This window comes from Herpailurus yagouaroundi, unplaced genomic scaffold (assembly GCF_014898765.1).
Source record: "Herpailurus yagouaroundi ecotype Mexico unplaced genomic scaffold, PumYag 210, whole genome shotgun sequence".
Classification (NCBI taxonomy): Eukaryota; Metazoa; Chordata; class Mammalia; order Carnivora; family Felidae; genus Herpailurus; species Herpailurus yagouaroundi.
The window spans coordinates 11,965,202-11,979,022 of NW_024412441.1; the positions used below are offsets into that span (position 1 = coordinate 11,965,202).

General features: G+C 44.8%; 1 protein-coding gene across 6 annotated transcripts in view; it reads left to right on the top strand.

The window, feature by feature from the left end:
- The window catches only part of LHCGR (luteinizing hormone/choriogonadotropin receptor), a 60,553-nt gene that overhangs the window by 33,870 nt on the left and 12,862 nt on the right, over nt 1-13,821 (top strand). For 5 of the 6 annotated variants that reach the window (XM_040453793.1, XM_040453795.1, XM_040453794.1 and 2 more), the window contains exons 7-9: nt 2,062-2,130; nt 7,160-7,234; nt 11,020-11,205. In XM_040453793.1, coding sequence (XP_040309727.1) covers nt 2,062-2,130; nt 7,160-7,234; nt 11,020-11,205 — 330 coding nt within the window. The remainder of the gene's footprint in view (nt 1-2,061; nt 2,131-7,159; nt 7,235-11,019; nt 11,206-13,821) is intronic. The other variant, XM_040453791.1, reaches the window with a different exon arrangement.

Below are 13,821 nucleotides of genomic sequence, written 5' to 3' on the forward strand. Positions count from 1 at the left end.
GCAGGAGAAGCCAGAGAAGGCTCTTCCTCACATGGAAGGGTGAGGCCACTGCTCCACCCAACCTTTTGACTAAGCTTCTGCTAGGGAGCAAGCATTATGAGACACCCGGGGGTTTTACAAAATGAATTAAATACACTTCCCCTGTTCGATCTGAACTAAAATTAATAAGGAGACCTTATGAATTATTCTGTAATCTCTGTATTTTCTGAATTCCAGTGTTCAAACATCATGCTTCAACCCTGAGTCCTGCTTATTTATATGCTGGTTTGTCTCAGATGTGCTGTGGATTGATGGAAAGAGACCCCCACCCCCAAATATACACCACACACACACACACCCCACAAGACAGAATTCCTTCCATGTTTGTTTTCTTTAACAAAGGCTAGAGAAACCTTGCAGTCAACAGCCATGTGGAACAGGGTTTCTCAAGTCACACCCACCAGCCCACCCATGACATGGCCATGCAACTACCAGCAACCCCTTAAAGGGAAGCTAGGGTCTTGCCAGATGCTGGAGTTTAATTTGATGTTATACTATATAGCTCTTTCTCACTTGAGTATTACATCATTGTGCATGAAGGACTTACATAAATATTTCTAAGACTGTGCCTTTCAAACTTGCCCGGTTGGCTATGATTAGAAAATCACCTTACATACACCCATTTGTTCATCCAGTTCATTTAACATATACTTATTGTAATCCTCCCAAGTGCCAGGCACTACTCTAGATACAGGGGATTCTGCAAGGAACAGAACAGTTTCAAATCCTTGTGCTCATGAAGCTAACTGCTGGGGAAGGTAGATGATAAACAAGTATGTTATAATCCAGGGTCAGATGCTGATAAAGCCACAGAGGAAAAACAACTCAACAAAGGGGGATGGGAATGCAGGAATGCTGGGAGAAGGGAGGATTGTAGTTTAAATGGGCAGCCAGGAAGGGCCACACACGAACATGGTATTTAAGCATAGCCCCCCAGGAAGAGGAAGAGGGGCCGTTTGGATATCTCAGGGTAGAAAAGTAGTAGCAAGCAGTGAAACTGACATGCTGGAAGTAGCCCCAGGCACCGTGTGCTCTGGTCCCATTTCTGCCTCTTGTGGGCTTTAGACAAGCCATTTTCCTTTCCGAGACTCTTCCCTTCTTTATAAAATAAAAGCGTGCCACTTGATCCTCTCCAAGTTTGTTGCAGGCTCCAACATTTCCCGACATCTGTCTTCTGAGGAGCCTCTTGTGTCTTACTCTGAACAGATGTAGATGTTTCTATGTATATGTGTACGTATACTTTTAAGTATGTAACATACAAAAATGGTGGAACAAAATTCCGTAAGTAGTACTACCCTAATTACATGCAACACACTCCAGTATCTTCCATTTTGTCCCATTCTGTTCTATCTCATTTTTGCGAAATGCCGACTGCACCCGACTAAATTGATTTCGCTATCCACTAATTCGTCTTAAAGAACTGTTTACAGGCACGGAAATCTTCTTGGTTATGGAGCCAAATATGGCAGCAACCAAAACACATACTCATCCAAGAAAAGGAAAAGCTAACTCCATGCCAGAGCCTTCCTCTGCCGTCCGCTTTCAGCCTCCCAGAAAGCACACATGCCCACACAGGCCTGAGGAGGCAGAGGCAAGACTTGAGCATTGGACGGTTCTGGCCACTATTTCTGCTTCCGCCGCTGCTTTCTTTAAGCTTGAGCAGACAGCACGACGACAGTGAGACATCGCTTTCTCATCAGTAAAATGGAAATGGCAATGAGGATTAAGTCATAAAATCGATGTCGAATAGCTGGTCAAGTATCTGGCACTTAATAAACACGTAATAAATTGGTGTTGCTGCTGCCAAACTAGAGTGGTGGAGGTGAAGCCAAACTAGAGCAAGAAGAAAAAAAGAGAAAAACCCAGCTCCCTCTCACCAGGTCCTCAGAATCTAAAACGTTAGACAGAGGTGAATGTTGCATACGCCAGTAATTATCTTAGTAGTAAATGTCACAGAAGGAAGAATGTGTGATTCCAAAATGTGCTGCTTTCACTGCTAAATCCTCTCTCCTCTCCCTTCAGCAAACTATATGGAAATGGGTTTGAAGAAATACAAAGTCATGCCTTCAACGGGACGACGCTGATTTCCCTGTAAGTATGTGCTATTTCCCCAGCTCATGAATAAAAATGAAATATTACTCTGGCTACCAGATCACATTCAATCTTCAGCAACTAACTCAGGACAAAAATAAACTTTCAAGTGGCTAGTCCTCAGTGTTTCATGCATGTTACTAGGCAACTGGCTGGCTAGAAACCCCAGAGCACCCTGATTTCAAAGACAGATGCAGCCCGGAGACATTCAAGTTGACAGTTTGCTAAAATATTCAACACCCTACTTTTAGTTTCATCTCACAGCCTCCCTCTCTAGCCCCTTCGCTCAGGTTGATGGCATGTTAGAGTCAGCGCGATTTCAGTGAAGAAATTCTTCCCCCAGCCCCCCTGCAGAGAAAACTGGCAATCCCATTTACCCAACCTAATCAGCCACAACAAGCACCCTCACAGTCCCATCCCCCTACTGCTGGGGTGGGGCGGGTATGGGGAGCATTTTCCACAGGGTGAGGGGCCCTTGTGCTACACCACATTGCACCCAGTCCCCAGCGTTAACAGCATTTAACTCAAGGAGAGCATCCCTACTAACTATCCTTCATTGTTTCCCACCTCTCTTTCCTTCTATGGCTTCTTTACTAAAAGAGTGGCTCATTTACAAAGCCTACTGGGGCTGGGGCCATTTGAACCCTAACAGGCAGGAGTAAGGTAACAATCACCCTACAGTTGGATATAATAAAAACTAAGCAAACTATTGAAAACTTGAGCCCGAAAAGCTCAACTGAAGCCAAAATTAAGGAAAACAAATGAAAAGACTTTTATGATACATTGTATCAACCGTAGTCTATACCAGTGCTTCTCATACTTTAACACACACAAGAATAAGGTGGAGATTGTTAAAACACAGATTCCTAGGCCCCACCTCCGGAGACTTTGCTTCATTGCCGCTAGGGTAGAGCTTGAGAATTTGTAATTTGAGCAAGCTTCCAGGAGATGCTGAGGCTGCCAAGTTGGGTAACATAAGTCTTTACAACATACTATTTATTTTAACTATACATATTAATTAAATGCTCTAGTATATTGGTACCATGCTACAGAGCTTGGTGGTTATGAGAACATATCTAAGAGTCACTAACTGGGTCTTAAACTCCAATGCCAGTATTTATCAGCTTGATCACGAGCAAGTTACTTAACCTATCCCAGCCACAGTGTTCTCATCCATGAAATAGAGCTATTATTAGGCTTATTTTGAGGATATCCCCACCAAAATGAAAAGGTCTGTTTTGTATCCTCAGTACTTAACACAGTGCCTAGCACAGAGTGGGTGCTCATTTATCATTTATTACATTGCACAGCTAATTAATTACAAATGAATGAATGAAGGAAAAATAATTATATTTTTATGGTCTTAGCCTGAGTCTGGCACGTACCAAGTGCTCAAGAAATGATAGCTTCCTATCATGGAGAAAAATTTCCCTCATTTTCTTGTTGACTTGAATCTAATGAAGAGTTCACTCTAGCCAATTGAATCTGTTTCTGCCAAATTTAAATCAGAGGCATATCCTCTCCTGGCACAGTACTTTCAGATGCCTCATGCAGTTATTCACTCAACAAGGGTTTGCCAAGCATCAGCTATGTTTGAAGGAATATGCTACATTTGGGGTGGAAATGAAAATGAGTAAGGCCTGGTGTTTGCCCCACAGGAGCTTACGGCCTAGGAAGAAGCATTGCCAGATGGTATATAAACTGTATACTAAGTAGTAACTAAAACAGAAGGCAAAGTGTGATGCCTCCCCTGAGAGAAGTAAAGTCTTCTGGGATTTCAAAGGCAGAAAAGAAGGAAATTAGAGAAAGCCTCCTGAGAGATGTAGACTCTGAGCTGGGCCTCAGTTGGACAGGTAAAGACAGAAGGAAAATGCATCCCAAGCAGAGGACAACAAAGAGAATGGCCCAGAGGGGGAAGCATGTGTTCACAGAACAGCAAACAGTACCTTTTAGAAAGAACTAGATGTGGGTTAGGGACAAAGCAGGAAGGGCCTTAGATGCCACAGTAAAGGATTAGGACTCTCTTTTATAGAAAATGAGAGGCCGTTGAAAGTTCTGGGATGGGAATGAAGTATGAGGGTGCTTAAAGAAGGTTCATCTGTTGGCAGAAAGGACAGTGGTTGGGGTGGGGGTTGTACAGGCTAGAGACAGATATCGGCTATCTGAATAGAGGGGGTAACTGAAGGCCTTTGTGGCTGAGGTCACCTGGATGAGGGGGCAGAGTAAGAGAACTGAATATAAAATTGGGGGACACCAAGAGAGAAGGAAGAGAAGCAGAGCAAAAGCAAACAGAGTGGGAGGAAAACCAGCAGAAAACATCCTTGGGAGGTCAGAGAAAACAGGGTGTCAGTCAAGAGGGCCTTCATCAGCAGTGTCCCAGCTGCATCAGGGAAGCCAAAATGGGATGTGTACCTCAAAAAGTTCAACTAGTCAAGATTCTGTATCCCCCACATCTTACTGTTGCAAGAAAGAGGAAACCAAGAACACAAATCAGTTTGCCAAGAAAACAAATCAATTTCATTCATTTATTCATTCAACAAACATTAAGCATCGCCAGTATATATTAGGCACCACGTTAGGGAGCTGGGTCTGCAATGGCAGAGTGGAAAGAGTCCTTGTCCTCATGAAGCTTCTGTTCTAGCAGAAGAGACAGACAAAAAGGCAAGTAAATAAATGAACTTACTGCAGATAGGAATATATACTATGAAGGAAATAACCCATTACTGAGATCTATGAGAGTACAGGGGCTGTCTGGCTTTAGGTTAGGTGTCCAGGGATAGCCTGGCCATGGATGTAGGCTATCCCTGGGCCATGAAACGTAGGCTGAACCCAGAAGATGACAAAGAGTGCACTATGGTAATAGTGAGGGGAAGCGTGTCATGGGAAGGGGGAACAGGATGTGCAAAGGTCCTGAAGTGGCAAAGAAAAGTAGTTGTCAGCTCCAGGAATTAAGAGGAGGCCAGTGTGGCTGGAGGGTCATCAACAATGGGAAACCAGTATGAGACAAACCTAGAGATAGAGAGCGAGCAAACCATGCAGAACTCAGGGGCAATGGAAAAGATTCTAAATTCTCTTCTAAGGGCAAGGAGGTCCCCTGAAGGATTGAAGGGGGGAGTAGGTTTCAAAACTGTCAAGCAAAATTTTCAAAGTGTACCTTCAACCCAGTTTCTACACCTTCCTCACAAATGGGCCTGTCCAAAGTTGTTCAGAATGATGACACCAAAGCCCTACAAAGTTCTTGAATTTTCTACCTAACTAAGTTAGAACAGGGTGGAGAGACACAGCACCAGAGGGTTGCCCTCAGACACCTCCAGGGTTCTGAGAGTCACCCCTTGTCATTCTCAGAGCACCCCACTTGTGAAAATTTTGGGTGGGGCTCGGGGGTTCTCCCACTGTGCTTCAAGAGGTTATCCTGTGTGTGCTTCTCATACCTGGAAGGCTGTGTCACTTGAGAACCTGAAAGTGACCCCTAGGAAAACATGGTAGACGAATCTGATTTGTTTTTTAACCGAGTTACATACTGCGGAGTTATCAGTACACAGAAAGATCTTTTAATAAAACACGTGAAAAGTTCTGTCATGAAATTTGAGCAATTAATTTGACCTGGCTGACATGACGATTATTTGCTCACAGAGCCCCATTTCGATGATTTATGGCCATAACAGAACATAATTAAAACAAACCAAATCAGGGAAAAGAGCATGGAGGTTTGGGAAGGAAATTTTCTTTTGATTTAGATCTTAAACAGCAATTGACTCTGACAACCTCATCTCTTTGAAAGTAGAAATACACCCAGGGGATAGGACTGTGTGAGACTGACGGGTGCATTCTGATGGAAGGGCTGAGGATTTCTGAGGAGAACGCTTAGTAGAAGCATGTGGAAAACAGCCACCCAGGGAGTGAGATGCAGGGGGGGTTGCAGTTTTTAAATGGCAGGCGTGATGTGGAGACATGCAGGAAGACAATGAAGAAGATGGAGAGCTAGGAGATGAACCAGGTAATTGCCTATGCCTCCTGCAAGGGAGGGGAGAGTGAGTGTTGGTCTATTTGTTTTGCCATGTAACACTGTAACAGTGATGCAGGAGAATCCTGCTATGCTTCAAATCATCACATCGACAATGGATGCATTTTCCAGAATGCCCTGAGTCACCACTCTTCTGTTGTAGAAAGAAAGTGCTCAAAAGAAGGCTGGCAAGCCTGAGCCCAGGGACCCCGCTCCCAGCTCCCTCGTCCACCCCGAGAGGGGCCTGGGCTTGGAGACACCAGCATGAGGGCCCAGAGCAGGCTGTTCAGCAGCACCAAGCTGAGCTATTCCTGAACAGTTCACCCTGAGCTGCTTGGAGCTCAAGGAACAGAAGCCTCGGGTAGCTACTGCGTAGCAGCGTCTGGTCGTGCCACAGCCTTAACAGCAGTGGTCCTCAACACACACACCTGAGGACTATCATGTACCCAACACGGAACCCCGAGTGGGGCATGCTGGGTGTAGGGCAATTTTCTGCACAGGCTGTCCTTCCTCCCCTTTCCTACCCAGTGAGAATGCATATCTGAAAAGGGTAACTTTGGACCCTACTTTTTCTTTTCAAGTAAGTATTTGCAAACTTCAGCATATTGCTATTAACCAGCTCTGAGGCCTCCAAGGTCAGGGCAGCTGAGCACCTGATACAGAGCAGGCTGCGCCTCCACCCTTCAGCCTTGAACACTGGAGCAGCACTTCCATCCCCGCCCAGCTGTGCGGTAGCAAACCTTCTTGACTCCAGAACAGGAAAGGGTGAGGACTTGAAGCTGCAGGACAAAGCATTCTACTGAGTGAGGGGGAATCTGCAGGGGAAAGGTGGGCCCAGACACACACGCGGGCAGTTTTACAATAAGCCTGGCACCAGCGTGTCTTTTCCCCTTCTTCTACAATCTCCCTTTTCCCTCTACGGCTGAGCACCGCACAGGCAGGCTGCTCCAAACGTGTGCACACGCAGCGGTGACTGTTAACCCACGAAGTGCCAACCCCACTAAGAACACTGTCCTTCCCCCACAGGGAGCTCAAGGAAAACACACACCTGGAGAAGATGCACAATGGAGCCTTCTGGGGGGCCACGGGGCCTAGCATCTTGTGAGTACAGTGGTGCTGCCTCCCCTCCCCACCCAGGGGTCCAGCCACACTGTCCCCAGCCCAGTTTGTGGACAGTCAGCCTCTGCATGGGAAAGGGCTGCCGTTAACCAAGAACACTAACTGGGGGCACTGAAATGACAGAAATCGATGGTCTCTGTTCTAGAGGCTCAGAGTCTGAAATCAGGGTGTCGGCAGGCTCGTTCCTTCTGAGGGCTGTGAAGACAGGATCTATTCCAGGCCTCTCTCCTTGCTGCTGGTCCTTCCTTCTGGTTGTGACAACGTAACTCCAGCCTTAACGAGGCACTCTCTGTGTGTATCTACCTGCCTGTCTCTGAATTTCCCTCCTATTATAAGGACACCAGTCATCCTGGATCAGGGCCCATCCCAATGACCTCATTTTAACACGATTACCTCCGTGAAGATTTCATTTCCAAATAAGGTCACATTCTGAAATACTGGGGCATTAGGACTTCCACGTGAATTTGGGGGAGACACAATTCAGTGTGTAATACCAAGTATGGAGGTCCACCTCATGTGCTAGCACAGGGAAGGCTGCCCACCTGGCATCCACTCGTGGGCATCCAAGGCCAGAGATCAGACTTTCCCGTGGCACTTGTCCAAACAGAGCTGAGCTACTGTGCATCAGGCTCCCTGAGGAGGCAAACAACAGAACCAAGTTTCCTCAACTCTTGGTAGTTTTGTGTGAGGACATGCGAGAACGTGTAAAGGAACAGGAAACTGAATCAAGAGTCTCCTGACAAAGCCTTGGAAATCCTGAATATCCCATAGGAAACGACTGTAGCTGTAGTCAGACTTCGAGGAAAAAGACAACAGGGTTCCAGAGGCTCTGCAGCTCTAACGTGGGGTGACCTCATCTTTCCTCCACAGAGGTGCCAGGCCCTTTACTGCCTACTCTAGTATGCTGTTACTCATTCACTCAACAAACACTGATTGAACACATCCCGTTTACCAGGCAGCATGCCAGAGAGACTGGTGAGCATAATAGCTCTGGTCCCTGCCTTTAAAGAGATTAGAGTCACCGAGGGGAGACAGCAATAAATAGACAAACAAGCGGGTGATTTTGAAATTAGGAAAGTGCTAGAAGGAGAGTGAACAGTGTAATCCAGTTCATTTGCTTGCTTATTCATTCAGTCATTCATCCATTCATTAACCCCATAATGATTTTGTAAGTCCCTACTGTGTGCTAGGTACTGGATTAGGCAGAGAGAGAGAAACAGAGCATAAGAAAAAGATGTCTGCCTTCCTTCACAGAATGGGGGAAGACAGACGAGGATCAAATAAGTAAATAAAATATGTAGTATGCAGATGTAGGCGCTGGTTGTGAGGGAGAAAAATTCAGTTGGCTGAAGGAGGAGTTCTAGGGAGAGAGAGTTACCATTTTAAAAAGGATGGTCAGGGAAGACTAACCTGAAAAGTGTCATTTAAGCAAACACCTGAAATAAGTGAGGGAGCAAATTATGTAGGTATTGACAGGAGGGGCATTCTAGGTAGAGGGAAGGGCAAAGCAAAGGCCCAGAGGCAGGAACTTGCCTTGTGTAATGGAAGAAAAGAAAGGGGGCCAGTGTGGCAGAGCAAGCAAAGAGGAGAGTTCTAGAACATAAGGACAGAGAGGTGGCAGACAGCTGGGTCCTGAAGGGCCTTATGACCATTATAAGGACTTCACCTGTGTTCTGAGATGACATGAGGCTTTACAGTTTTGATCAGGGGAAGGAATGAACCAACCCAGTAATTCTTAATCCTGGAGCTCCTACCAGTATCAACTCATGATTTTGTCTACTTTCCAACTCCCACCATTATTAATCCCAACTCTATTTCTAGGTTCTTGCCCCCATCAACTCCTAAATACTTCTTAACCCTTATTTGCTACTAACTCTTGACTCTGCTTCCTACCCTGCCACTGTCAACCTCTGTGCTACTTCCTAACCCCCACTACTGTCAACCCCAGACAGCATCCAGTTCCTAGCCCACAGCACTGTCAACCCCTGACTTCACCTAATCCCCAGCTCCTGCCAGTATCCATTCTGACTCTACTTCTTAATTCCTGCAACCATCAACCCTTGACTCTGTTTACTTCCTAATTCCTGCCACAAAAACTCCAGACCTTCTCAATTTCCTAACTTCCATCACTCTCAATCCTCACTCTCTCTCTACTCAACCTCATATTTTTGCTTCCACTACCTCATGGCTCATGCCAAGTGTTTTCTCTGCTGTGTCTCAGCTTCTGCCACCCTGCCGCACAGGTCCTGTATGTCTCATGTTCAAAGTACACCAGACGCATAATCGTACAGGTTGGTTGAAGACTTTGCAGTCTAGCGCACCCTGTAGGCAGAGCTCTTAGAGCAAGCTGGCTACCAACCCAGCCACTAGATAGCCAAAGAGAGTTGCCTCTGGGTCAGACACAGTATATGATGAAGTTAGTGTGGTCATAAGACACCCTGCCTGCTAGTCTTTGCCTGAAGAGCTGCTTCATCCACCTGCTTAGAAATAACTGCGAGTACTGGAGACACCGGCCCTGTCTTGGCCAGAACAGTTGGACCAGACCTAGTCTTATTTCATTAAGCAGCTGTTCTCATTACACCCTTAGAATGTAAGTGGTGTCTAGGAGAGTTCCTTCCACCCACAACCCAAAAATACTTCCCCACTGGTCTTCTACTGAGACTGAAAATATATTATCAGAAATTTTACTCCTCCATGATAAGACCTTGCCTTTTCTACTATCCTAATTTAAAATATATATCCCCCTCAAAAAAAAATAAAAAACCATCAGACACGCACAAGTTGTGTGCTGTATCCCTAACACATTCAGGATAACTCTATAAAGCAGGATGAGAACACTGGTTACCTAAATCAACGAGTACACAAAAGCAGCAGTAATCTGAAGCCCCTGAGGTAAATTCTGCTGTCTTAACTGTTCCACCAAAGGCCCACACTAGCCATCGCTCCATGTTGTCAAGTTCATCTATCAGTCATCTATTGATCCCCTCCCATGTGCTGGGCACTAAGCATTGGGACAATTTTCTGAGGGGGACTGTGCTGCTGGAAAAGTTTCATGGGGGCATCAGCAGCAACCACTTAGGAGATGGGCAGGATTTCAAAATTTCCAAAGACTCTTCTTCCTCTTCACATTTACCTTGTTCTCAGACATTCTCTCAAGTCTAGAAAAGCCAAAAAGTTTGGGACCTTGTTTACAAAACCTAAGCTTTCCACACAGTTCTGCTTGCCCGGCCAAGTGCTTGCTTGCTTGCTTTGGACTGGTGAATCCAGTTTGCCTTTAGAGAAGGTGCAGTCTGCATCCCAGGCAGATGACAGCTAAGGCCATAAGCAGCTCCTAGCAGTATAAGCAATCTGTGCTTCATGAAAACCTACCCTGTGGGGCTTGAACAAAGACGGAGGCATCTGAAGCCCTGAGTATTTCCCCCTGGGATACAGCACAAAAGCTGATGTCACTGCATGTGTCTACTGTCTCACAAAGCAAGTAGTTATTTCATGCCTGCTAAGTGGAGAGAGGTGGGGGAGAAATGCTAATGAATGTATGACAGGTGTAAGGAGTTACACTCAACCTTGAAAGGAATAATGGAGTGCATATGAGGAAAAAAACACAGCATAGATTTTGAATTTTTATCTTAATGAGAGTAACTGAATGGAGAATTAGGGGGAAGGCAAGATGGAGAAAAGATTCCTCAGAACCTAGAACAGTACTATTGCTGAGAGGAGGTTTCATCCTATACAGTAAACAAAAAGGCTTGCTCCTTTCTATTTTTCAGGGATATTTCATCCACCAAATTGCAAGCCCTGCCTAGCTATGGGCTGGAGTCCATCCATACACTCATTGCCACATCATCCTATTCTCTAAAAAAACTGCCATCAAGGGAAAAATTCACCAACCTCCTGGATGCCACACTGACTTACCCCAGCCACTGCTGTGCTTTTAGAAACTTGCCAACAAAAGAGTAAGTAAAAAAAGAAAAAAAAAAAAGGTAGTGCCTGCCAACCTGTGGCAGAAACAAATTTCAAAACAGTCAACTGGTTGACAGCTTCCTGCCCCTTCACTCCCTGCTCTAGATCAGCTCCAAAGCCATGGGGTCACTTTCAGAGACACAAGAAGAAAATGAGCCATCCTGTTTCTTCCAGAAAACTGATTCCAGTCAATTCACCCTGCAGCTACAAGACCTTTGTAGCCTATTCCAGGATAACTGAATCATAATAACCTTAAATTAGGCTATAATTGCAGTTGCAAAATGGAGTATGAAACTGACATCTTAAAGATCAATTAGCTCTAATCCTTATCAGAGAGCATCATTTTTAAAGAAGGAGGGAAGTAGGCTCAAGAGAGTAAATTTTACCTAATGTCTAAATGCTTAATAATAAAAAAAAATGGACACAAAACTCTACAGAGGCTTTTTTTTTTTAATTTTATTTTTTTTTTCAACGTTTATTTATTTTTGGGACAGAGAGAGACAGAGCATGAACGGGCGAGGGGCAGAGAAAGAGGGAGACACAGAATCGGAAACAGGCTCCAGGCTCTGAGCCATCAGCCCAGAGCCCGACGCGGGGCTTGAACTCACAGACCGTGAGATCGTGACCTGGTTGAAGTCGGACGCTTAACCGACTGCGCCACCCAGGCGCCCCAACAGAGGCTTTTTTAAAGCTATTTCTCTCCCAGCAAGAAGACCATCTTTCATTTCAGAACAGAATTCTTGCTCTCTAAGGATTAGCTCAGTGCCTGAACAAAAAGGGCACAAGCTCCTGGATGATTTGAGTCCAGTGGGGGGCATCTTACTGATTCCACTGATACATTTCAATCCAGAATGGAATGACAGGGTGTGTAGGATTTCATTCTTTTCTTAAAGATTGTTTTCCAGAATTTTTTTTTTTTTTTACTAAGATGCATAATAAGAAATACCTCTTTTTACGCTGCAAACCAGTACATGTCACATAGGTAACAAATAAAACAATACTTAACTTTTTTACATGTGTGATACACACAGATTTTTCTTATCTATTTTACTCTACTTTATTTCATGTTTGTTTGTGTTTTTAATGCTAGTCTTGTGCACTTTATTGTTTATACGACCCACCAATGGGTCACAACTCACTGTTGGGAAAACATCTGCCCTAAAGTGTTATTACACAGCCTAAGAAGATATTCTCAATTAATTAGATGAGGCACTGGAAGAGTGACACTAGGATGCTGCTGTTTTTGTGTGGAATCAACCTATTTATAATGAATCAACCAACAACATATTACTGTACATCTACTTTGTGCCTTGCAGAGGTATGTGAAGCTAGATCTGAAGCTTTTGATGTAACCAAGAAGACAAAGTACTCGGAGGGCCATGCATCATTAACTGAGCTTCAAAAAAATATTAATTGAGCACTTATCTAGTTCCAGACATTGTGCAAAAGTCTGAAGATACAAAAATAACTAAGAGCTCATTCCACCCGGGAAAATCACAAACAGCTGTGTGGTGGTAACACACAAGAGAGCCGATGTTTAAGTACAATATAGCAAATGTAATGGTAGAGCTGAGAACATAACAGAATACTCTGGGAGCACAAAGGAAGAGTTTCTAAACAGCAACAGAACTTACAGAAGACTTCCTGAGGAAATGACTTCCAATGAGTTTTGGAGAAGGGCTAAGAGGTGGCTAGGCAGGCGTGGGTAAAACCATGCTGAGAAGACAAGATAGCTCATGTGAAAGCACAAAGGCAAGAGACAAAGGATGGAAATCCCTCAGAAAAACTGGAACAAGATGACTTATGGGTACATGGAGGACACAGAGAGAGACAGTTGTGATGGGCTCTGAGTGCTGGGCCAGGTTGTTCAGAGGATGGGGAACCACTGACGAATTCAAAGCAAAATTACTCAGATTTGCTTTTGTCAAATAACACTCCAGCAGCTCTAGAGGATGGCTTGGAGGTGAGCAAAGCTGGTGAGAGACTGATTAGGAGAACCATACAGACCCTGGTTTATGATAAGGCTGATTCTGGACACCTCAAATTTTGTGGCAAAGAGGGCACATCCCTTCTGAAATTACTGGCATATAAAAAAGCTAGTTCAGGGGCTTTTTATTCTAGTACATGAAAGAGACTACCTCTGGGTAAAAAAGGTGGGGGGAGGATTATTCAGTTGTAGGCCAGTATCAAAGTGAGATAGGAATACAGTCACACAGAGGTTGTCTTGATTGGGATTACAAGCTTTAAGTGACTCCCTCTATATCCCTAAAGCTCGAAACCTTGGATGCTAGGGAGATGGGACAGCCTGAAGCTGGGCCAGTGGAATGTTTATGTAAACTCTAAGTCACCCCCCTGCCCTGCAGCTGCTGAGCCTGGATAACACACACAGCTGCCTGGGCAGATGGTCCCAAAGACCTCCTTGGTATCTATGATTAAAATTTTTAAAAAGAGTAGATGGAACTCAGTGCTATGAACTGAAGGCTAAGAACAAACACATTTCCTGTTAACTATAGATTGGTTCACACACAGTATCTCTAGGTATCAGATACAGAGCCAGCATCAACACACACACACACACACACACACACACACACACACACACACACACA